General features: G+C 36.4%; 1 protein-coding gene across 7 annotated transcripts in view; it reads left to right on the top strand.

Annotated features, from left to right (window-relative positions):
* POC1B (POC1 centriolar protein B) overlaps positions 1–25,588 on the top strand; it is a 146,771-nt gene that overhangs the window by 42,427 nt on the left and 78,756 nt on the right. For 4 of the 7 annotated variants that reach the window (XM_059936649.1, XM_059936651.1, XM_059936647.1 and 1 more), the window contains exons 5-10: positions 5,367–5,474; positions 5,605–5,720; positions 6,813–6,946; positions 9,066–9,134; positions 9,873–10,025; positions 24,904–24,984. In XM_059936649.1, the coding sequence (XP_059792632.1) occupies positions 5,367–5,474; positions 5,605–5,720; positions 6,813–6,946; positions 9,066–9,134; positions 9,873–10,025; positions 24,904–24,984 (661 nt within the window). Of the gene's footprint in view, positions 1–5,366; positions 5,475–5,604; positions 5,721–6,812; positions 6,947–9,065; positions 9,135–9,872; positions 10,026–24,584; positions 24,608–24,903; positions 24,985–25,588 lie in introns of all 7 variants that reach the window. The other 3 variants (XR_009505427.1, XR_009505426.1, XM_059936648.1) reach the window with 2 other exon arrangements.

The following is a 25,588-nucleotide window of genomic DNA, read 5'->3' as shown; positions in this document are numbered from 1 at the left end:
TTCTCTGAGTATATGCCCAGTAGAGGGATTGCTGGATCATATGGTAATTCTATTTTTAGTTTTTTAAGGAACCTCCATACTGTTCTCCATAGTGGCTGTATCAATTTACATTCCCACCAACAGGGCAAGAGGGTTCCCTTTTGTCCACACCCTCTCCAGCATTTATTGTTTGTGTATTTTCTGATGATGCCCATTCTAACTGGTGTGAGGTGATACCTCATTGTAATTTTGATTTGCATTTCTCTAATAATTAGTGATGTTGAGCAGCTTTTCATGTGCTTCTTGGCCATCTGTATGTCTTTGGAGAAATGACTATTTAGGTCTTCTGCCCATTTTTGGATTGGGTTCTTTGTTTTTTTAATATTCAGCTGCATGAGCTGTTTATATATTTTGGAGATTAATCCTTTGTCCATTGATTCATTTGCAAATATTTTCTCCCATTCTGAGGGCTGTCTATTCGTCTTGTTTATGGTTTCCTTTGCTGTGCAAAAGCTTTGAAGTTTCATTAGGTCCCATTTGTTTATTTTTATTTTTATTTCCATTACTCTAGGAGGTGGATCACAAAAGATCTTGCTGTGATTTATGTCAAAGAGTATTCTTCTTATGTTTTCCTCTAAGAGTTTTATAGTGTCTGGTCTTACATTTTGGTCTCGAATCCATTTTGAGTTCATTTTTGTGTATGGTGTTAGGGAGTGTTCTAATTTCATTCTTTTACATGTTGCTGTCCAGTTTTCCCAGCACCACTTATTGAAGAGACTGTCTTTTCTCCATTGTATATCTTTCCCTCCTTTGTCATAGATTAATTGACCATAGGTGCGTGGGTTTATCTCTGGGCTTTCTATCCTGTTCCATTGATCTATGTTCCTGTTTTTGTGCCAGTACCATATTGTCTTGATTACTGTAGCTTTGTAGTATAGTCTGAAGTCAGGGAGTCTGATTCCTCCAGCTCTGTTTTTTTCCCTCAGGACTGCTTTGGCTATTCGGGGTCTTGTGTGTCTCCATACAAATTTTAAGATTTTTTTGTTCTAGTTCCCTAAAAAATGCCATTGGTAATTTGATAGGGATGGCATTGAATCTGTAGATTGCTTTGGGTAGTATAGTCATTTTCACAATATTGATTCTTCCAATCCAAGAACATGGTATATCTCTCCATCTGTTGGTATCATCTTTAATTCCTTTCATCAGTGTCTTAGAGTTTTATGCATACAGGTCTTTTGTCTCCCTAGGTAGGTTTATTCCTAGGTATTTTATTCTTTCTGTTGCAATGGTAAATGGGAGTGTTTTCTTAATTTCTCTTTCAGATTTTTCATCATTAGTGTATAGGAATGCAAGAGATTTCTGTGAATTAATTTCGTATCCTGCAACTTTACCAAATTCATTGATTAGCTCTAGTAGTTTTCTGGTGGCATCTTTAGGACTCTCTATGTATAGTATCATGTCATCTGCAAACAGTGACAGTTTTACTTCTTCTCCTCCAATTTGTATTCCTTTTATTTCTTTTTCTTCTCTGATTGCCGTGGCTAGGACTTCCAAAACTATGTTGAATAATAGTGGTGAGAATGGACATCCTTGTCATGTTCCTGATCTTAGAGGAAATGCTTTCAGTTTTTCACCATTGAGAATGATGTTTGCTGTGGGTTTGTCGTATATGGCCTTTACTATGTTGAGGTAGGTTCCCTCTATACCCACTTTCTGGAGACTTTTTATCATAAATGGGTGTTGAATTTTGTCAAAAGCTTTTTCTGCATCTATTGAGATGATCATATGGTTTTTATTCTTCAATTTGTTAATATGGTGTATCACATTGATTGATTTACGTATATTGAAGAATCCTTGCATCCCTGGGATAAGTCCCACTTGATCATGGTGTATGATCCTTTTAATGTGTTGTTGGATTCTGTTTGCTAGTATTTTGTTGAGGATTTTTGCATCTATATTCATCAGTGATATTGGTCTGTAATTTTCTTTTTTTGTAGTATCTTTGTCTGGTTTTGGTATCAGGGTGGTGGTGGCCTCATAGAATGAGTTTGGGAGTGTTCCTCCGCAATTTTTTGGAAGAGTTTGAGAAGGATGGGTATTAGCTCTTCTCTAAATGTTTGATAGAATTCACCTGTGAAGCTGTCTGGTCCTGGACTTTTGTTTGTTGGAAGATTTTTAATCACAGTTTCAATTTCATTACTTGTCATTGGTCTGTTCATATTTTCTATTTCTTCCTGGTTCAGTCTTGGAAGGTTATACCTTTCTAAGAATTTGTACATTTCTTCCAGGTTGTCCATTTTATTGGCATAGAGTTTCTTGTAGTAATCTATTAGGGTGCTTTGTATTTCTGCAGTGTCTATTGTAACTTCCCCTTTTTCATTTCTAATATTATTGATTTGAGTCCTCTCCCTCTTTTTCTTGATGAGTCTGGCCAATGGTTTATCAATTTTGTTTATCTTCTCAAAGAACCAGCTTTTAGTTTTATTGATCTTTGCAATTGTTTTCTTCATTTCTTTTTCATTTATTTCTGCTCTGATCTTTATGATTTCTTTCCTTCTGCTAAGTTTGGGTTTTGTTCGTTCTTCTTTCTCTAGTTCCTTTAGGTGTAACGTTAGATCGTTTATTTGAGATTTTTCTTGTTTCTTGATGTAGGCTTGTATAGCTATAAACTTCCCTCTTAGAACTGCTTTTGCTGCATCCCATAGGTTTTGGATCTTCGTGTTTTCATTGTCATTTGTCTCTAGGTATTTTTTGATTTCCTCTTTGATTTCTTCAGTGATCTCTTGGTTATTTAGTAACATATTGTTTAGCCTCCATGTGTTTGTGTTTTTTACATTTTTTTCCCCTGTAATTGATTTCTAATCTCATAGCGTTGTGGTCAGAAAAGATGCTTGATATGATTTCAATTTTCTTAAGTTTACTGAGGCTTGATTTGTGACCCGAGATGTGCTCTATCCTGGAGAATGTTCCGTGCACACTTGAGAAGAAAGTGTAATCTGCTGTTTTTGGATGGAATGTCCTATAAATATCAATTAAATCTATCTGGTCTATTGTGTCATTTAAAGCTTCTGTTTCCTTATTTATTTTCATTTTGGATGATCTGTCCATTGGTGTAAGTGAGGTGTTAAAGTCCCCCACAATTATTGTGTTACCGTCGATTTCCTCTTTTATAGCTGTTAGCAGTTGCCTTATGTATTGAGGTGCTCCTATGTTGGGTGCATATATATTTATAATTGTTATATCTTCTTCTTGGATTGATCCCTTGATCATCATGTAGTGTCCTTCCTTGTCTCTTGTAACATTCTTTGTTTTAAAGTCTATTTTATCTGATATGAGTATTGCTACTCCAGCTTTCTTTTGATTTCCATTTGCATGGAATATCTTTTTCCATCCCCTCACTTTCAGTCTGAATGTGTCCCTAGGTCTGAAGTGGGTCTCTTAGAGGCAGCATATATATGGGTCTTGTTTTGGTATCCATTCAGCAAGCCTGTGTCTTTTGGTTGGACCATTTAATCTGTTCACGTTTAAGGTAATTATTGATATGTATGTTCCTATGACCATTTTCTTAATTGTTTTGGGTTTGTTTTTGTAGGTCCTTTTGTTCTCTTGTGTTTCCCACTTAGAGAAGTTCCTTTAGCATTTGTTGTAGGGCTGGTTTGGTGGTGCTGAATTCTCTTAGCTTTTGCTTCTCTGTAAAGCTTTTGATTTCTCCATCGAATCTTAATGAGATCCTTGCCAGGCAGAGTAATCTTGGTTGTAGGTTCTTCCCTTTCATCACTTTAAGTATATCATGCCACTCCCCTGTGGCTTGTAGAGTTTCTGCTGAGAAATCAGCTGTTAACCTTACGGGGGTTCCCTTGTATGTTATTTGTCGTTTGTCCCTTGCTGCTTTCAATAATTTTTCTTTGTCTTTAATTGTTGCCAGTTTGATTACTGTGTGTCTCGGCGTGTTTCTCCTTGGGTTTATCCTGTATGGGACTCACTGTGCTTCCTGGACTTGGGTGGCTATTTCCTTACCCATGTTAAGGAAGTTTTCGACTATAATCTCTTCAAATATTTTCTCGGGTCCTTTCTCTCTCTCTTCTCCTTCTGGGACCCCTATAATGGGAATGTTGTTGCGTTTAATGTTGTCCCAGAGGTCTCTTATGCTGTTTTCATTCTTTTTTCTTTATTCTGTTCTGCAGCAGTGAATTCCACCATTCTGTCTTCCAGGTCATGCATCCGTTCTTCTGCCTCAGTTAATCTGCTATTGATTCCTTGCGGTGTAGTTTTCATTTCAGTTATTGTATTGTTCATCTCTGTTTGTTTGTTCTTTAATTCTTCTAGGTCTTTGTTAAACATTTCTTGCATCTTCTCGATCTTTGCCTCCTTTCTTTTTCCGAGGTCCTGGATCATCTTCACTATCATTATCCTGAATTCTTTTTCTGGAAGATTGCCTATCTCCACTTCATTTAGTTGTTTTTCTGTGGGGTTTTATCTTGTTCCTTCATCTGGTACATAGCCCTCTGCCTTTTCATCTTGTCTATCTTTCTGTGAATGTGGTTTTTGTTCCACAGGCTGCAGGATTGTAGTTCTTCTTGCTTCTGCTCCATAGTTTCTTAATAGTCTAAAATTTTTCATTTTCTTTTCAGCCTTCTGCTTTTCTATCTCCATTCTAAAAAGGCACTTAAGAGAGAAAAAGAACCTTGGAATGGGTTTTAAAGGGAAAGAGAGTATAAAGGCAGTAGACAAGATGTCTGAGAATTTTCTCATTTGTTTTTTAATGGGGCGTACGGATAGTAGGTGTGTCCATGAAGGAACTTCAGTTTTGTATAAATGAGTTGTCCTATTTTCAGTCTGTTGGAGCTCTCTGGCCTCCCCAAATCCAGGAAGTTACAGGCTTGGGGAGTTGGTTCTTTTGTTGATGATAGCATTCAATTTTAATTCTCAACACACCAGTTCTTTTCTTACAAAAAGTCTCACTGCAGGGTTGGTAGGATGAGTAATAAATGCTCTCTTGGGTCATATGGATAACACCGGAAAATGACAGTAGAAAGAAATAGAGAATACTTTTAAAAAACAAGGTACTTGGCTTGGAAGCAGTGCAGACCTCAGACAGAAACTACCATGAAACTAAATTATTTAAATATAAAAGAATAAAAGGTTAAAAGACTCTTGGTTAGTCTATATAGTATATTTTCGTCTTTTTAATGGTCTATCAGTGTCATTCGTTGTGCTTATTTTTAGTTGGAAAAGATGTTGGTAGCAGAATAGGAGTTTGCTGCGTGGTGTGCTAACACTGGCCTATGGTATTTAATATGTACATGTATGTCATGTGTATGTCATGGTGGGGGTGGGGGTGATTGTCAGGAGCCTTCCACAAAAATTATCTTTCTTATGCTTTCCAGGTTTTCACCTGATGGAAGACTAATTGTATCATGTAGTGAGGATAAAACTATTAAAATCTGGGATACCACAAATAAGCAATGTGTTAATAACTTCTCAGATTTTGTAGGGTAAGTCCATTCTCTTTTTGCATTTATATGGGTTAGTTTGCTAAGGAGACATTTAATTATTACAATTCAAATAAAGAAATGAGAGGAAAGAGAAATTGAAATATTAGACCATCTTATTCTTTCCTCCTAGGTTTGCAAATTTTGTGGATTTTAACCCTAGTGGTACATGCATAGCTTCAGCAGGTTCTGATCATACCGTGAAAATCTGGGATATAAGAGTGAACAAGTTACTCCAGCATTATCAAGGTAACAATTTCCATAACAAAATTCAGTTGTAAAATGGCCTCCTCTAGGAAGTTCTTACGCTGACAGACTATCCTTCTCAGTGTGGCTTGGCCCTCTTAATGAGAAAGATGAGCTGACTTTGAACTGACTAGAGAAGAGTTAGCCCCTATCAGCAGCATGGTCCAAGGAGCTGGAATAGAGGCCAGCCTGCAGAAGGGGGTAGAGCGACCTTAAAAATGATGCCAGGGCTGTAAAAAAAAAAAGAAAAGAAAAGAAAAAAGGTTACTGTAAGATTTTTCAAACTTTGGTTATCTGCTTTGTATAAGAATCCAGGATAGAAATTGACTCAGAAGGAGATACCTGAGCACAGATAGGTGTTATAACTGGTAGAAAACAACATCCCACTGTGCCCATATATTGAAGTTAAAAGAGAAATGAATTGATTTCTTAGTGTATATTAGATGTATATTAAATCCACGTTTCCCTTTCTTAATAACTATAATGTAGCAGACACTGCTAAATCCTCACAACAGCCCTAAGAGGTATTACTATTACCTCCACTTTAAAGATAAGGAAACTGAGGCTTAAAGGGGCTAAGTTACTTGCTAAAATATTGATAGAACTGACATGGGACTTTCTGTTTATAAAGTACATTTTTATAAAATACAGTGATGAACAAACTTTTGATCGCTGTGTTATACTGCCTCCTATTGGAAGGAGGTTGTCCAGAAATGAATTCTTAAGCTGGCAAGACTGCCCTTCTCCAAATATATCTCCATACTCTTCACCCCTTGTCCTTGTTAACTGGTTATTAAATTTAGTTTAAGGCTAAGGTGTATACCTTATGTGAGCTGGTGGTAATCAATGGTTGCTTATATTGGTAATATATCTGAAGATTTTATAGTTATGTGTTTATTAAGATCATCCTTCCATGACACACTCTCATTTATAAAGCTATTCTGTCTCATGAGCTATGTGGAATTTTGGTTGCTGTGGAGACATTGCCCCTAATTGATTCTTGCTTTCAGCCTAGAATTGCTAATAGGGTAAAGGGGCATCTCTAGAATTAAGAATTATTCTCTGAACTTTTTGCTTTAATTTTCTACAAATCAGTTCACAGCGGTGGAGTTAATTGTGTATCATTCCATCCTTCGGGTAACTATCTCATCACTGCTTCTTCAGATGGTATGCTTAAGATTCTGGACCTCTTAGAAGGAAGGCTCATATATACACTTCAAGGACATACGGTATGAACACTAAGATTTTTGCTTCTTAAATAATATATCTTTAAAAGTTTTGATCCATTTTATTATATGGCTTTATTATTTTTCCAAGTGTAGCACCCATTGCTGCTATCACAATGTTTTTTTTTTTTTTTGCTTCCAAGGCTATGTTTTTTATTTTTAAATAAATATTATTTTTTAGCTTTAAATAAATATTATTTATTGTAATTCATGTCAAAATCAATGTGTATCTTTCAGTGGACATTAACTTAACCCTCTACTGCTGTCTTCCTCAGTAAGTAGTATAGGTTTGACTGGTTAAATGGTGATGGATACATGTTTTTCTTACTTCTGATCTTTCCCCTCATGCGGAGGCTGTCCCACTAGCTTTGACCCTCTTAGCCTCCACACCCCCTCACTCTCTCCTTTCACTAATCTGATTGGCGAGTTTAGAAGGAGAAATTTGACAAGTCGAGCCCAATGCCCTCTACTCTTGGGAGCCTGTGCCTGTCCGTATGGTTTTCCTCTGATATTTGTTGTGGGGAGGCCTGCCCTTGTCCAGCCTTGCCTGTGACTGGGTACTCAAATCTGACTCATTCTGGGATTCAGTTCTAGAAAGCCCAGTTGCCCACAGATAAAGCCACATTTTCTCTTTATAAGCCTTCATCAGTAAGAAAGATAATATTTCTTTTGTCTTATTTTTCAATTGTTTTAGGAACCCAGTGGGGAAGTGGGGTGCTGTTTATTGAGCCTGTTCAATCACACACACACACACACACACACACACACACACACACACACACACACACATACATATATTCACTAGTATATAATGTACTAAAGGAAAACTTTTTAAATGTAGAAACTATCCTTCCTTTCTGGGTAAATATTCAAACTTCTCTAAATTTTTTAGAATGCATCCTCTTTTTTTTTTTTAATAAGATGTACTAGGTACTTCCTTTTAACCAAGTATAAGTTATTTATATCCAGAAATAGAATGGGTTTTGTGGTCTAAGCGAGAAGTTTTTTTTTCTGCCTTCATGTATCCTGCCGGACTTCCTGCTTGCTTTATGATTTGTTCTGCAGCTGTGTTAGAGTGAAGCAGAAATAGACACTAACCAGCTCAGATATATGTGTACCCATGGATTTAGGCTGGATGAACAACAAATAAAAGTGGCCAAGGATTAAAATATCCATGCAAGAAGGACAGAGTAATAGAAAAAAGATAAATAAAATAATTTAAGAGAAAAGCACTACACATGAAGATGGAATTTTTCACAGTCTGGAGGTGAAGGTGTTTATGAGGCTATAATAACCTGAGTCTGTGGGATGGTCTACTTGAAAAATATAAGATGTTTTCCCCCCAAGATTTTCTTGCATAGATTAAGGACATATTAAAAACAAACAGTATACTAATATTTTTGAAATGAGGAATGTTTACTCTTATCTTGACTGAAAATTGACCTAGAGGTCATGTTGTGACTGTGCCGGGTATAGTCTTGTCCAGCTCCACAGCCATTGCTCAATTTCATGTTCCTGTTACCTCTCACCCAGATAGTTGCAGTAACTTCCTAACTGGCCTGCAACCATTTGTTCTGACTCCAACTCATCATTCTCACAATCGTGATATCAATTTTCATCAATCACAGCTCTTCTATCCATGTCCTGTTCTTAAAACTTTGAGTGGCTCAATGTTGCCCACATGAAGGGAGAACGCGGCGAAGCCTGTTGTGGTCAGGAAATGAGCTTTGTTCGTACAGCCTCATTCCCATCACCTACAGAATTATCATTCAGTTTCTGCTAGTGATTTGTTGAATAAAGAATCCAAAGCCAGAAAATCTTAACAGAAATTCTTACTAACTTACCTATGCACAAGCTTTTCTTTAAAGGGGAGAAAAGTGTATTTTCTCATTTTTATTAGTATCTCTTTTTTCATTTAGTATCATTTATAGATGTTTTCATGTAATTGGGTTGATTCTTTGATTCTCTTTGCCTGCATAAGTTGCTAACAGCTGGATATGTTCTCAAGACATTGCATAAATAGTCTGCGTAAGTTAGGATGAAAAATTAATACTCACTGCCCTCTTGGCCATGAGAACACATTACCAAGTAATTTTTTCTTTTATCTCCCTTTATTTCTTAGGGGCCTGTCTTCACTGTTACATTTTCAAAAGGTGGAGAACTGTTTACATCAGGAGGTGCAGATGCACAGGTTTGTAAATCTCTCAGCTCCCTCTTTGATTTGGTTAGGGGAATGGAATCTGAGACCTCAGCTAAGATTTTTACAACCAGCTAGTTTGTATATGTTAAGATGATTATCAATGAGTTTATATTTTAATTTAGTGCCAGGAAGTCTGCTATCTCATAGCTGAAATAGTGCCAGTTCTGATAGTTTTTGGAACTCAAATAGCAGTTATTTTCTTTTGCTCATCTTTACACTTAATTATAATACATAAAATTGACACTTACTGAATACCTAATATTGGTGTGGCCCTTTCACTTGAATTATTGCCTAATCTATTGTCTGTATGCCTTGTTTTTCAAATGTTGATTAAGCTCCTTGAGGATGGTAAAATTAAATTGTTTGTATAGCAAATCTGCATTTATTTGAAATGACCAAAAGTCATTCAGAGCCAGATTTATTGAATAAGGTGGACAGTAAAGCCAAAAACATGATTTTGGGTTTTGGGAAAAATAAAAGAGGATTTTAAGGTCATAAGTTATTTTCTTAATATGAATTTTAAACTGCACATAAAGGCAATTTGAAATGCTAAATCTCCCCCTATCACCCTTTAAAAAAAAAAAGTGTTGAGATGTAATGTTGTCAGAATATATATCTAGCCTTCCTGACTATTTTGAGAGACAATTCTATATAGTCATCTTTTTAAAAATTTACTTCTACTGCTTGTACATGCAAATCAATAACTGCAAACCTGATTAATTTTTATAGGTCTTATTATGGAGGACTAACTTTGATGAACTGAATTGTAAAGATGTTATTAAAAGAAACCTCAAAAGATTACACTTTGATTCACCACCACATCTTCTCGATATCTACCCAAGGACACCACATCCCCAGGAGGAAAAAATTGAAACTGTTGAAGTGAGTACTTTGTGCATATTTGTCCTACCATTTGTTAAGCATACACTTTGGGGCTATTGGTCAACTAGATGCTTGAAATTATACTTAATTAGATGAAACCTAGTTCTGCTTTAAAACAGCAGCACTTCAAGAAACAATTATTTTCACTAATAAAATAAAACTATAAATAAGGTAGTGTGTAATAGTACTAAAGTCGCTCATATTTGCTTCTTGAAGATTTAGAAATAAAACTTAAAAATTGTGTTAATAATAATGGAAATGAGGAATCAAATCTAAGACCTCTGATGACAGTAAAGTCTGAGCTGGCTTCATATTCTAGACATGTTTAGGGAGCTCATGTGATGGCTGTCATGAGAACAGGGCTGAAGGGCAAGAATTTTTAGAGCAGTTATTGAAATAGGTATCTTGAAGCCCTTTTACAGCAAAAAAATAAAATAAAAGGTCTTATGATCAGTAAAAAGAAGAGATTTAAGCATTAAACCTAATAGTTGAGACCATTTTACTGTTTGCCAACATATATTTTCAAGTATATAATTATCTATTTAGCTGTAAATTTTTGTTGGCAAGTTCCCTTAGGTCCTATAGATTTAAATGTTCTACTCTCTTCAAAGAAAAGAGTTCTGTCTTTGCTGGGTACTTTGCTGGTATTAGTCTATTTCTTTCCATTTTGCGTGATTTTTTTTTTTTTTTTTGCTGGCTTATGGGATCTTCGTTCCCCAACCAGGGATTGAACCCGGGTCCACAGCAGTGAAAGCTCCGAATGCTAACCACTGGACTGCCAGGGAATTCCCATTGCATTATTCTTCCTAAGTTCTTTTTTCTCTCAGAAAGAGCAGATATCAGGAATCACTATCATCTGTTCATCTGAATTTTTTTTCCAATCACTGGCAGAGTCTTTCTTTGCTTTTCACGTAGATGTTTTAAAATTCTTAAGCTATTACTCCTGAGTGGCAGTTCACAGCCACCTCCTGCTTGTTACCCATGCTGTGGTTCCAGACCCCCTTCTGTGGTCTCTGGGTCCCTTCCCCCATGTCAGTTCTTTAATTTTGGTTTCCTTGGTCTTAGCCTTTTCTCTTACCTCAGGTATTTCTTTTAGTCTCAGGTTTTGTGTATGTGTGTGTGCATGTGCACGCACGGATAAATTTAAGTTTTTAAAACTTTTAACTCTTTTACACTGTTTTTTAGATTTTGTTTAATCTAGCCACATTTTGGGGATTTCTTTCCTTGTTTTTCAATGGTAGTGTTTATTTTCAGTTCTTTGCTATAATTTTTGTCCTCTCCAACTTCCGACCATCTTTCCAGACCTTCTAAATAAAGTGTTTACCGTTGTGCTTTACTACTTCTTCATGCCACTTACTGTATTATCATTTCCCCCTCTTTTGTTTCTTTGAAAGAAAGAATGTAATGTAATTTGTGGTTCACCACATTTTTGTTTCAGTTTCTACAATTATGGATGCATTTGTTGATCCCCTGTGATCCCATGCATTCACATCAAATATATGTGAAATATATTTTAACTTGAGTTTTCTTTTCTTGTTTTACCTAAGCTGGTTTTATTGACTCTTGGTGTTTTTTATTCTAGTATTTCTGTAGCTTAGCTGGGCCTGATCAGCCACATTGCTGCTGCCCTCTCATCCGCTTGGCCACCTACCTTTCCAGTGTGGTAGGTGACAGAGCTGCAGGCTGAGCCCAGGTCTCCTTACTCCTAATTCAGTTATACTTCCGTGACATCACACTGCCTCAGCACTGGGGACTCAAGCCATTTTCTCTGTGATTTACTCTCAGCCCCAGCTCACTTAAGAGTGCTAGACTTTCTTTAAATTGTCAACAAGTTCTCTGAGTAGCTCTTCTCTGACAGTGCAGCCAGAAAGCAGTAAAACCAGCTGGGTTGCTTTCTGTGGCTAGGTCAAGATGACCCAGGCCATGCAGAGCCACTCTCAACCCATATTTTTCACATATACCCTTAAAAAATCTATTAAAAACTGGCTTTTCATCTTGGAGTTACACCTCAGTTACACTATACAGAATCTTGAACACTGTGACTGAATTACGTTTGTTGCCTTAAGAAAGTCAGCCTCTGTGTACAGTTTAAATTATCTGTACACACTCATACACGCTCACTGAATGGAGACTGAAATAAACTTATAGTAGCAACTGTAGTATCTATCATTTATCTACCACAAAAATTTTAGAAAATGGCACTTCTGAGAAAGTGAATGTCAGTTTCTAATCCTAGGGGATCAGAGACCAATTCATAAAGAGTCGTTATCCATTTCTTTCCCTTTTCTTAGTTACAGAAGATGATTGGGGGAACCAGTGCTCTGTCTCCCTAAGCGCAAACAAGTAATTATGATTTACCAGTCTAAATATGGCTTGTATACAGGACAGTGATGAGAGAAATGTCCTGAGAGAGTATACAGATTGTGCACATAGATATTCTCTACAACTCTACTTACTATTTTTATTTTTCATATTTACCAAAAGGCTTGGTTCTTACTAGATGCCAGTACATAATAGAGAGTATTGAACATTTATTAAATATCAGTTACTACCTGGGCACTTTACATTTATTATCTGCTTAAGTATACAGTATGACTTAATATATGTCAAAATTCAGATTGTGTGATATGAAATGCCAGAGATTTTATGATATAGGATTCTGCATATGAACAACCAACTGTTTATTTTTTTTCTCCCCTTAAAATCTCTTGTAATAAAGCAAGGGTGTGAAGTTTTCTGGACAGAGAACGTCCTTAATATTATGAATAAATAATTATTAAATATCAAATTATTTTTTAAAGACTTTAATGTCTGTGAATCCCTCATAGAGCCAAAAGACTATAAATTTTTAAATATCATTTAGAATAGAATAGTATGAATCAGAAGTTGTACTGTGCTCATTTAAGATTAGCAAATTTTACTTTGAAATACTAAATTTGATGGATTGGATTTTTTTTTTCAAAGCTTTAGGCAAGGTCAGCTTACATATGTTACTTTGGAAATATTTGGAAACTAGTAAACCTTTTTTTTTTTTGAGGTCAGAATTCCTGATTAAAGGAATAAAAATGTATTATTAGAAGATGTGAAATAAATGGCATCTAAATGATCTAATTTACCCAGCTTTCTCTTTTTACAGTAACCACGAGTGTTTCATTTCTGAATTTGAAGTAACATAGCATTCCTATGATTTGTATTTTATTGTATTTTCTGTGAGGCTCATTTGAATCACATATAATCTCAGTCTTCTGGGTGAAATTATTTGGCCTTTTGCAAAAGCCATCCATTTGCCAGCCTTAAAGTCATCACTTGTTTGAAGGTGGGGAATCCTATGGAGTCTTAGACCTTGGGTACCAGCTGACTACAGATATAAATTACTAATTCCTGCACAGATAGAGAGGGTGATAGCCAGATTGCTTTTAGAATAAATGAGAGAAGAAGGCCACATGAAAGAAAGCAGGAAGCATGAAATCCTTTCCCTTGCTGTGTCAGACCCCTCCTCTGTCCTTTCTGCTCATGTAACTGCGGAGCCTTTGTAACGCTCCTGGCCTGGGCACTCTGTCTTAATTAAAACATAAGAACAACTTCTTTCTTTTTTTGGTGGGAAAGAAGCCCACTTTTAAAACAAGGTATCTTAACCCTGCCTGCATTGCGCAATGGCACATCACTAATTCGTGCTGACTTTGTCTTCTTCAGACTGTCACGAGCTGGACTGCATAGTCCAGCCGCCCAGACAAAACCAAACTTTCCTTCTTGAAGGAGGAACTAACTTAATGTGTGTGCCTGACACTTTTCTCCAAGCAGTTCCCTACCCTTTTGCATATTTTGATGGGAAGACATAGAGCCATTCTAAGAGATGGTGGTAGATCTTGGTGACAGAAAGGCATCAAAATAGCTATTCTAGGAGAGTTGCCGAATATTGTAGGAAGGGGTAATGGTTAGTTTGTTAAAAAGAATTTGTTAATAAAATAATTGTTTTGATGGCTTCTAATTTTGTAATGGCCACTTGAGATTACCTTAATCTACACATTGCATAGGAAATTCTGTATGACATTGATCAGGAAGGAAAACTTCCTTTAACTTAACCAAATATTTATATAATGATATTTTATGGTAGTCCGGCCACGGTTCATAGTTGAAAACTACAAGTGATCAATTTAAGTCTTGGAGTCTGAGATTGGGTTTTATCTCAACCTCCTATTAAGGTTGACACATTATAATTTATGATTAAAAAAATGACCACTCCTTTATCAGTTTTGTATTTTAGTTCTAGCTGTGCTATATGTCTACACTGTTTTGGGCCTCAAAAACTGTTCTTCAGAGATTACATAATAATAAAAGCAGTAATAATAATAATATCTAACACATGCAACATTTTTCTAATAGCCTTACACAAATTGTCATTAAATCTTCCTTAAAACTCTATAAAGTAAGCACCATATTTATCCCATGAGAAACTGAGGCACATGTGAATTAAATCTTTTTTTTTTTTTTCACACACACACACTGTATTTTATTTTTACAAGAGATAAATAGACTGACACCAAGTATTGTACATGGATGACCACAACAAAAGCAACAATGATTGCAATTACCAAACATGAAACACACTCATACTATGTCATAATGTTGACATTCAGTCCAGTAATCCTTCACTGTAACAGCTCCTTTACTTTGCAGTGAAAATTGATTTGTATATTCTTTGCCTCTGAGTCCTTGTGGGATTTTTTTTTTTTTTAAATTCAGACAGAAAGTCACACAAATTATACTCATCCTCATCAGTTCACTCAGTCCCATGTAATTCATTTTTTTTTTCATCTTGATATTTTGTTAGCACTTTTATGAGTTCATCAGTTTTTCATTAGAGTTCTGAAAATGCTTATTCATTCAGTTCAGCAGTACAGTCAGTTACCAGAAACCTGTACTTGTCAGAGTCTTTTCCATGAATTTCTTGAAGATGAAACCCTTTTATAGGAACATATTTGCAAAATCATCAGAGTACACCCAGAACTGTCTGTAAATGACAAAAGACTTAAAAATGACCACGGTTAAAGATTTGATGAAAGACAGACATTACATGAAATTTCTAAAAATCTTATATTTGTATTTGTATGGAAATATGTTAATATAAATGTTTCAGACATTACATGAAATTTCTAAAAATCTTATATTTGTATTTGTATGGAAATATGTATGGAAATATGTTAATATAAATGTTTCAGACATTGCATGAAATTTCTAAAAATCTTATATGTTCTGGTATAATGTTATAAGTAATAATCCTAGTTATTACTTTAAAATGTATATCTCAGAAATCTTTTTTTTTTAATTTTTAAATTTTATTTTATTTATTTTTTTTATACAGCAGGTTCTTATTAGTCATCAATTTTATACACATCAGTGTATACATGTCAATCCCAATCTCCCAATTCATCACACCACCATCCCCACCCCCCCGCGGCTTTCCCCCCTTGGTTTCCATACATTTGTTCTCTACATCTGTGTCTCAACTTCTGCCCTACAAACCGGTTCATCTGTACCATTTTTCTAGGTTCCACATACATGCGTTAATATACAATATTTGTTTTCCTCTTTCTGACTTACTTCACTCTGTATGAGAGACTCTAGGTCCATCCACCTCACTACAAATAACTCAATTTCATTTCTCTTTATGGCTGAATAATATTCCATTGTATATGTGTGCCACGTCTTCTTTATCCATTCGTCTGTCGATGGACACTTAGGTTGCTTCCATGTCCTGGCTATTGTAAATAGAGCTTCAGTGAACATTGTGGTACATGACTCTTTGAATTATGGTTTTCTCAGGGTATCTGCTCAGTAGTGGGATTGCTGGGTCATATGGTAGTTCTATTTTTAGTTTTTTAGCGAACCTCCATACTGTTCTCCATAGTGGCTGTATCAATTTACATTCCCACCAACAGTGCAAGAGGGTTCCCTTTTGTCCACACCCTCTCCAACTTTGTTGTTTGTAGATTTTCTGATGATGCCCATTCTAACTGGTGTGAGGTGATACCTCATTGTAGTTTTGATTTGCATTTCTCTAATAATTAGTGATGTTGAGCAGCTTTTCATGTGCTTCTTGGCCATCTGTATGTCTTCTTTGGAGAAATGACTATTCAGGTCTTCTGCCCATTTTTGGATTGGGTTGTTTGTTTCTTTAATATTGAGCTGCATGAGCTGTTTATATATTTTAGAGATTAATCCTTTGTCCGTTGATTCATTTGCAAATATTTTCTCCCATTCTGAGGGTTGTCTTTTCGTCTTGTTTATGGTTTCCTTTGCTGTGCAAAAGCTTTGAAGTTTCATTAGGTCCCATTTGTTTATTTCTGTTTTTATTTCCATTACTCTAGGAGGTGGATCACAAAAGATCTTGCTGTGATTTATGTCAAAGAGTGTTCTTCCTATATTTTCCTCTAAGAGTTTAATAGTGTCCGGTCTTACATTTAGGTCTCTAATCGATTTTGAGTTCATTTTTGTGTATGGTGTTAGGGAGTGTTCCAATTTCATTCTTTTACATGTAGCTGTCCAGTTTTCCCAGCACCATTTATTGAAGAGACTCTCTTTTCTCCATTGTATATCCTTGCCTCCTTTGTCGTAGATTCGTTGGCCATAGGTGCATGGGTTTATCTCTGGGCTTTCTATCTTGTTCCATTGATCTGTGTTTCTGTTTTTGTGCCAGTACCATATTGTCTTGATTACTGTAGCTTTGTAGTATAGTCTGAAGTCAGGGAGTCTGATTCCTCCAGCTCCGTTTTTTTCCCTCAAGACTGCTTTGGCTATTCGGGGTCTTTTGTGTCTCCATACAAATTTTAAGATTTTTTGTTCTAGTTCCCTAAAAAATGCCATTGGTAATTTGATAGGGATTGTATTGAATCTGTAGATTGCTTTGGGTAGTATAGTCATTTTCACAATATTGATTCTTCCAATCCAAGAACATGGTATATCTCTCCATCTGTTGGTATCATCTTTAATTTCTTTCATCAGTGTCTTAGAGTTTTGTGCATACAGGTCTTTTGTCTCCCTAGGTAGGTTTATTCCTAGGTATTTTATTCTTTTTGTTGCAATGGTAAATGGGAGTGTTTCCTTAATTTCTCTTTCATATTTTTCATCATTAGTGTATAGGAATGCAAGAGATTTCTGTGCATTAATTTTATATCCTGCAACTTTACCAAATTCATTGATTAGCTCTAGTAGTTTTCTGGTGGCATCTTTAGGATTCTCTATGTATAGTATCATGTCATCTGCAAACAGTGACAGTTTTACTTCTTCTTTTCCAATTTGTATTCCTTTTATTTCTTTTTCTTCTCTGATTGCCGTGGCTAGGACTTCCAAAACTATGTTGAATAATAGTGGTGAGAATGGACATCTTTGTCATGTTCCTGATCTTAGAGGAAATGCTTTCAGTTTTTCACCATTGAGAATGATGTTTGCTGTGGGTTTGTCGTATATGGCCTTTACTATGTTGAGGTAGTTTCCCTCTATGCCCACTTTCTGAGGAGTTTTTATCATAAATGGGTGTTGAATTTTGTCAAAAGCTTTTTCTGCATCTATTGAGATGATCATATGGTTTTTATTCTTCAATTTGTTAATATGGTGTATCACATTGATTGATTTGCATATATTGAAGAATCCTTGCATCCCTGGGATAAGTCCCACTTGATCATGGTGTATGATCCTTTTAATGTGCTGTTGGATTCTGTTTGCTAGTATTTTGTTGAGGATTTTTGCATCTGTATTCATCAGTGATATTGGTCTGTAATTTTCTTTTTTTTGAAGTATCTTTGTCTGGTTTTGGTATCAGGGTGATGGTGGCCTCATAGAATGAGTTTGGGAGTGTTCCTTCCTCTGCAATATTTTGGAAGAGTTTGAGAAGGATGGGTGTTGGCTCTTCTCTAAATGTTGGATAGAATTCACCTGTGAAGCCATCTGGTCCTGGACTTTTGTTTGTTGGAAGATTTTTAATCACAGTTTCAATTTCATTACTTGTCATTGGTCTGTTCATATTTTCTATTTCTTCCTGGTTCAGTCTTGGAAGGTTATACGTTTCTAAGAATTTTTCCATTTCTTCCAGGTTGTCCCTTTTATTGGCATAGATTTGCTTGTAGTAGTCTCTTAGTCTCTTAGGATGCTTTGTGTTTCTGTGGTGTCTGTTGTAACTTCTCCTTTTTCAGTTCTAATTGTATTGATTTGAGTCCTCTCCTTTTTCTTGATGAGTCTGGCTAATGATTTATCAATTTTGTTTATCTCCTCAAAGAACCAGCTTTTAGTTTTATTGATCTTTGCTATTGTTTTCTTTGTTTCTATTTCATTTATTTCTGCTCTGATCTTTATGATTTCTTTCCTTCTGCTAACTTTGGGTTTTGTTTGTTCTTCTTTCTCTAGTTCCTTTAGGTGTAACGTTAGATCATTTATTTGAGATTTTTCTTGTTTCTTGAGGTAGGCTTGTATAGCTATAAAGCTACTTCCCTCTTAGAACTGCTTTTGCTGCATCCCATAGGTTTTGGATCATCGTGTTTTCATTGTCATTTGTCTCTAGGTATTTTTTGATTTCCTCTTTGATTTCTTCAGTGATCTCTTGGTTATTTAGTAACGTATTGTTTAGCCTCCATGTGTTTGTGATTTTTACGTTTTTTCCCCTGTAATTGATTTCTGATCTCATAGCATTGTGGTCAGAAAAGATGCTTGATATGATTTCAGTTTTCTTAAATTTACTGAGGCTTGATTTGTGACCCGAGATGTGATCTATCCTGGAGAATGTTCTGTGCACACTTAAGAAGAAAATGTAATCTGCTGTTTTTGGATGGAATGTCCTATAAATATCAATTAAATCTATCTGGTCTATTGTGTCATTTAAAGCTTCTGTTTCCTTATTTATTTTCATTTTGGATGATCTGTCCATTGGTGTAAGTGAGGTGTTAAAGTCCCCCACAATTATTGTGTTACCGTCGATTTCCTCTTTTATAGCTGTTAGCAGTTGCCTTATGTATTGAAGTGCTCCTATGTTGGGTGCATATATATTTATAATTGTTATATCTTCTTCTTGGATTGATCCCTTGATCATTATGTAGTGTCCTTCCTTGTCTCTTGTAACATTCTTTATTTTAAAGTCTATTTTATCTGATATGAGTATTGCTACTCCAGCTTTCTTTTGATTTCCATTTGCATGGAATATCTTTTTCCATCCCCTCACTTTCAGTCTGAATGTGTCCCTAGGTCTGAAGTGGGTCTCTTAGAGGCAGCATATATATGGGTCTTGTTTTTGTATCCATTCAGCAAGCCTGTGTCTTTTGGTTGGAGCATTTAATCCATTCACGTTTAAGGTAATTATCGATATGTATGTTCCTATGACCATTTTCTTAATTGTTTTGGGTTTGTTTTTGTAGGTCCTTTTGTTCTCTTGTGTTTGCCACTTAGAGAATTTCCTTTAGCATTTGTTGTAGAGCCGGTTTGGTGGTGCTGAATTCTCTTAGCTTTTGCTTCTCTGTATAGCTTTTGATTTCTCCATAGAATCTGAATGAGGTCCTTGCCAGGCAGAGTAATCTTGGTTGTAGGTTCTTCCCTTTCATCACTTTAAGTATATCATGCCACTCCCCTGTGGCTTGTAGAGTTTCTGTGGAGAAATCAGCTGTTAACCTTACGGGAGTTCCCTTGTATGTTATTTGTCGTTTGTCCCTTGCTGCTTTCAATAATTTTTCTTTGTCTTTAATTGTTGCCAGTTTGATTACTGTGTGTCTCGGCGTGTTTCTCCTTGGGTTTATCCTGTATGGGACTTGCTGCGCTTCCTGGACTTGGGTGGCTATTTCCTTTTCCATGCTAGGGATGTTTTCGACTATAATCTCTTCAAATATTTTCTCGGGTCCTTTCTCTCTCCCTTCTCCTTCTGGGTCCCCTATAATGCGAATGTTGTTGTGTTTAATGTTGTCCCAGAGGTCTCTTATGCTGTCTTCATTTCTTTTCATTATTTTTTCTTTATTTTCTTCCGCTCAGTGAATTCCACCATTCTGTCTTCCAGGTCACTTATCTGTTCTTCTGCCTCAGTTATTCTGCTATTGATTCCTTCTAGTGTAGTTTTCATTTTAGTTATTGTATTGTTCATCTCTGTTTGTTTGTCCTTTAATTCTTCTAGGTCTTTGTTAAACATTTCTTGCATCTTCTCGATCTTTGCCTCCATTCTTTTTCCGAGGTCCTGGATCATCTTCACTATCATTATTCTGAATTCTTTTTCTGGAAGGTTGCCTATCTCCACTTCATTTAGTTGTTTTTCTGGGATTTTATCTTGTTCCTTCATCTGGTACATAGCCCTCTGCCTTTTCATCTTGTCTATCTTTCTGTGAATGTGGTTTTTGTTCCACAGGCTGCAGGATTATAGTTCTTCTTGCTTCTGCTCTCTGCCCTCTCGTGGATGAGGCTATCTAAGTGGCTTGTGTAAGTTTCCTGATGGGAGGGACTGGTGGTGGGTAGAGTTGACTGTTGCTATGGTGGGCAGAGCTCAGTAAAACTTTAATCTGCTTGACTGCTTATGGGTGGGGCTGGGTTCCCTCCCTGTTGGTTGTTTGGCCTGAGGCAACCCAACACTGGATCCTACCTGGGCTCTTTGGTGGGGCTAATGACAGACCCTGGGAGGGCTCACGCCAAGCAGTACTTCCCAGAACTACTGCTGCCAGTGTCCTTGTCCCCACGGTGAGCCACAGCCACCCCCCGCCTCTGCAGGAGACCCTCCAACACTAGCAGGTAGGTCTGGTTCAGTCTCCCCTGGGGTCACTGCTCCTTCCCCTAGGTCCTGATGCGCACACTACTTTGTGTGTGCCCTCCAAGAGTGGAGTGTCTGTTTCCCCCAGTCCTGTCGAAGTCCTGCAATCAAATCCCACTAGCCTTCAAAGTCTGATTCTCTAGGAATTCCTCCTCCCGTTGCCAGACCCCCAGGTTGGGAAGCCTGACGTGGGGCTCAGAACTTTCACTCCAGTGGGTGGACTTCTGTGGTATAAGTGTTCGCCAGTCTGTAAGTCACCCACCCAGCAGTTATGGGATTTGATTTTACTGTGATTGCGCCCCTCTCACCATCTCATTGTGGCTTCTCCTTTGTCTTTGGATGTGGGGTATCTTTTTTGGTGAGTTCCAGTGTCTTCCTATCGATGATTGTCCAGCAGCTAGTTGTGATTCTGGCGTTCTCGCAAGAGGGAGTGAGAGCATGTCCTTCTACTCCGCCATCTTGGTTCCTAGTCTGTGAATTAAATCTTAAAGCTAGTAAGTAACAACATGAGAATTTCAACCCAGTCACTCTGGTTCCATTCTGTACCTTTAACAGTGCTTCAATAGAATAAAAATTTAATTTCATCCTGTTAACAGATATTGGACATCGTACTAGCTTTAAAGTGTGCAACAGTGAACAAGATGGGCATATTTCTTGCCCTTCTTGCCCTTCAGAATTTGTTAGAAGCAGGGTTTGTGCTCATGGATTCCTCAGTATGATGGATACACCAGAACCTCAGAGTGGGATGGTATTGATAAGGTCATGTATACTAACCCTCCCTCATGCATGAATCCCTTGTTCAGTGATGGAGAACTCAGCCTCTCATAAGGCAGCCAACCCCATTTCAAGGCAACTGTAGTTACTGAAGCATTCTTTCCTTTAATAAAAATGGAGAGATAGACAGTACTGTTAATATTCATGGAGGTTAGCTTGCAAAGACCTGAACTGTAAGTGTCACTGTCTCAGCATATTTTCTTTGCAGAGAAGACTGTAAACTTTTACTTAGTAAGAATTTCCTGCTCCATTTAATGTATATGGCAGCAACTGTGGTACAATACAGTAAAATATTGTTACATCAAAAGTTTCCCAGCCCATAGAAGCTCAAGGATTTCTCTATGAGAAATGCTGACCGTTTCCATGTGATTTAGTGTTTTTTTGAGCAATTCCAGTTTCAGATGGCAAAACCAGATTGTATTTTTCATTGGTAAACAATTTCATATCTACACTAGGTGGCAGTAGATAAATGAGAATAATGTGTCTGCAAGCACTCTTTCTGGACAGCTCGCCCAAGATTAAAAGGAAAGCGAGTCAGCCTCAGGTTTCTTATCTTTGCCTCAACTCTGGACTCAGCTGATAGGAAGAAGGTTGTGCGTTCTGCTCTGTGGAATGGCCAGAAAGAAACATAGGTGTTGGCAGGCCAAGCAGATAGTCCTGCATGGTTCTAATTCCTTCTTTACTGCAGTGTGGGGATTATTGGGAGTATACACCTCTACTTCTGAGACAAGTGGCTGGATAGATGTAAATGCTTATTAATATTTCCAAAACTACAGCTGTACCCATCAAACTTGATAAGTGCCGTTAAAATCATTCCACTCCTCTTACCACAGTCCCTGACTGTTGCAGTGTTGTCCTCACTGTTACCCCTACTTTATTCTTGACACTCTACAGGTCCCTGTCAGATTGATCTTTCTAAAGCACATTTTAGCCTCCAGTTTTTCTTTGCCTTCCCAAATTCCTTCACCCCTCACAATTTGACCCTTGCCACCCTCTCTCGCCACTGCCCTGTGCAGCAGTATCGTGTCAGCAGTTGTGTTTGCCTCTATGCTCAGGGAGGCTTGTAACCTCATCTCTGTCTCTCTCTTTTTGCTTTTGTTCTATAAACCTTTTCTAAAGGAGCCATCATAAGCTCTGTTTCCTCCACGGGAAGCCTTTCTCACTAAGTGCTCAGTCAACAGTTTCTCTTTTGAGGTTCGCCAGTATGCTTTTTGCTGGTAGCATTTATTTGATACCAAGTTCTGCTATCTCTGTTGCCCTTTGTTTACTTCTTTGTATTCATAATGTTTAGTAAATAAATGGTGATCATGTGGTTTCTTTCCTTTTTTGTTTTTCTGAATTCTGAAATAATCTCCCTCAGAAGTAGTCACCACTCTAATTATCCCCTTGCTGTTCTTTTAAATTTTACTATTTATGATTGAATCAATACTTAGATATTTTTTCATTTTGGATAGTTTTAAACTTTATATAAATGGAATCATACTGCATATATTTTACTATAAATCAGCATTAAATATATATATATAATATATATTTATATATTATATATATATATAAATATATAAATCAGCATTAAAATCCTGAGATTCATGTGCATGAATTCTGAATTCATACATTCATATGTTGTTGCACATAGTTGTATTTCATTCATTTTCACAGCTGTATAGGATTCCAGTGAATTTACTACAGTAGTAATTCCCATTATACATTTATTCTACTGTTGATAAACAGGTGGAGATTTCTGATTGTGGTTTGTTTTTCTAATTAATTTACTGTTTATTGACATATAGTTGATTTACAATGTTGTGTTAGTTTCTGCAAGACTGCGGTTTGTTTTTGTTTTTGCCATTACAGTGTTGCTGTAAACAATGTCAGCATCATTGAACTTTCTAGCTTTTGCAATCTTGTAGGTGTTAAGCGGTATTTTGCTTTAATCGTCCCTTTTCTAATTACTACTAATGTTTCTGAAAATCTCTTCATATTCTAGATAACTGTTAGGTTTTCTATAATTTTTTCCTTAGGATTGCTCTTCTTTTCACATTGATTTGTAGGTTTTTCTTATATATTTTAGATATTTGTCCTTTTTCAGTTTCAGATATAATATCTCCTCCTATTCCATTATCTGATTGTTAACTTTGTGGTAACCATTGTTAAACAGAAATCCTTAATTTTGGGGTAAACAGATGGATCAATTTTTTTTTAATATATTTATTTTTTGCCTGATGGTTTTACTTTTGCAGCTTTTAAGATGTTCTTCTCTACCCTGGGTCAGAAAGATATTCTTTTTTTTTTTTTTTTTTAATTTATTTATTTTTGGCTGTGTTGGGTCTTCGTTTCTGTGCAAGGACTTTCTCTAGTTGCGGCAAGCGGGGGCCACTCCTCATCACGGTGCGTGGGCCTCTCACTATCGTGGCATCTCTTGTTGCGGGGCACAGGCTCCAGATGCGCAGGCTCAGTAGTTGTGGCTCATGGACCTAGTTGCTCCGTGGCATGTGGGATCTTCCCAGACCAGGGCTCGAACCTGTGTACCCTGCATTGGCAGGCAGATTCCCAACCACTCCGCCACCAGGGAAGCCCCCCAGAAAGATATTCTTACATATTTACTTCTACTAACTTTATAGTTTTAACATACCATTTAGGTTTATAATTTATCTGCTGTCCATCTTTGTGTGTAGTATTAGGCAGGGATCTATTTAGTGAGTTTTATTATTTTTTTTCTGTAAAGGTCATATGCATTTTTGGGCTTTTTTCCTGATGTATTTAAAAATTTCTATGGTATTGTAAATTATGATTTTTTAAAATTTACATTTTCTGTGTGCTGAAGTACAGACAGGTAATTGATTTTGTATATCAATTTTGGATCTAGTAAACTCTCTTAGTTTTAATGATTCAGCAGTAGATTCTTTTGGGATTTCTTTATAGATAATTATATATGAATGACAATTTTTATTTCTTCTGTTCTAATTCTTACATCTTAATGCTTTTATTTCCTTTTCTTGTCTTACTGAACTGGCTAGGATTTTTTTCTGCATCTTCTGAGGTGGGTCATTTTATTTTATTTTTAAAATCCCTTTATAGGTGAATCCCATTGATTTTCTAATGTAAAAGCAACTTTTTATTCCTGGGATAAATTCAACTTGCTCACAATGATCTTTTCTTATATATTGTTAGATTTAATAGGCTAATATTTTATTTAAAATTTTTGTATCCATGCTAATATATGAATATTTTAATTTTAGAATATATTAGGAAATACCCTCTAGATTATTAGAAATGGCATCCACTTTCCTATGGTATAAAAATCTAATATTAGCTTTTTTTAATGTATATATACAGATTAATCCAAAGCTTGATGTAATCGATTTGCAGACCTCTACTCCCCCTGTTGTGGACATCCTTTCTTTTGATTCTACCACAGTAAGTTTTCTTTGGCATTTAAATGGTATTTAATTGTTTGGCACAATTCATTTTCCTTAAAAAGTGTGTGGGAGAGAAGAAAAAAAATGGGCTAAATAGCCTAACATCTTAGCATAGAAAGAACCTTGTACGGAAGTCATATTTACAATGTGTCTAAATAGCCACAAGGGGGTGCAGTACCAATTTCCAGAAAAGCTTCAATTTGAGGACCTTGAGCTCAGTAGAATCCATACCGTCTCATCTCCTAAGGTGCCACCCATGTGACATTTCACTTGCTGTCACAGAACAGATTTCCTTCTTTGGTAATTGCCTTTCAGAGGCTAAACTTACGTCTAGTCTCCTTAGAAGGTGTAAGAAAAGCAATCATTTCCCTTTGTTCGTCTCTCTTGATGGATAATCCAGAAATTAAGAAGTATTTCTAACACTTGCAATTTTGTTTTAAAAAATTGCATACATATAATTTACTTACTAAATGTATCCAAAGACTTCAAAAATTGAGAGTTTTAGCATTTCAATTTGAGTCTGCTTAATCTTTGCAAAGCAGATTACTTCTGCCATCAATTCTGCTAGTCAGGGCAAAACTAGTAATAAGAACGAATGGGGG

This window comes from Balaenoptera ricei, chromosome 10 (assembly GCF_028023285.1).
Source record: "Balaenoptera ricei isolate mBalRic1 chromosome 10, mBalRic1.hap2, whole genome shotgun sequence".
Lineage (NCBI taxonomy): Eukaryota > Metazoa > Chordata > Mammalia > Artiodactyla > Balaenopteridae > Balaenoptera > Balaenoptera ricei.
The sequence above is the reverse complement of the archived record's forward strand: the minus strand, read 5'-3'. Positions and strand labels throughout refer to the sequence as shown.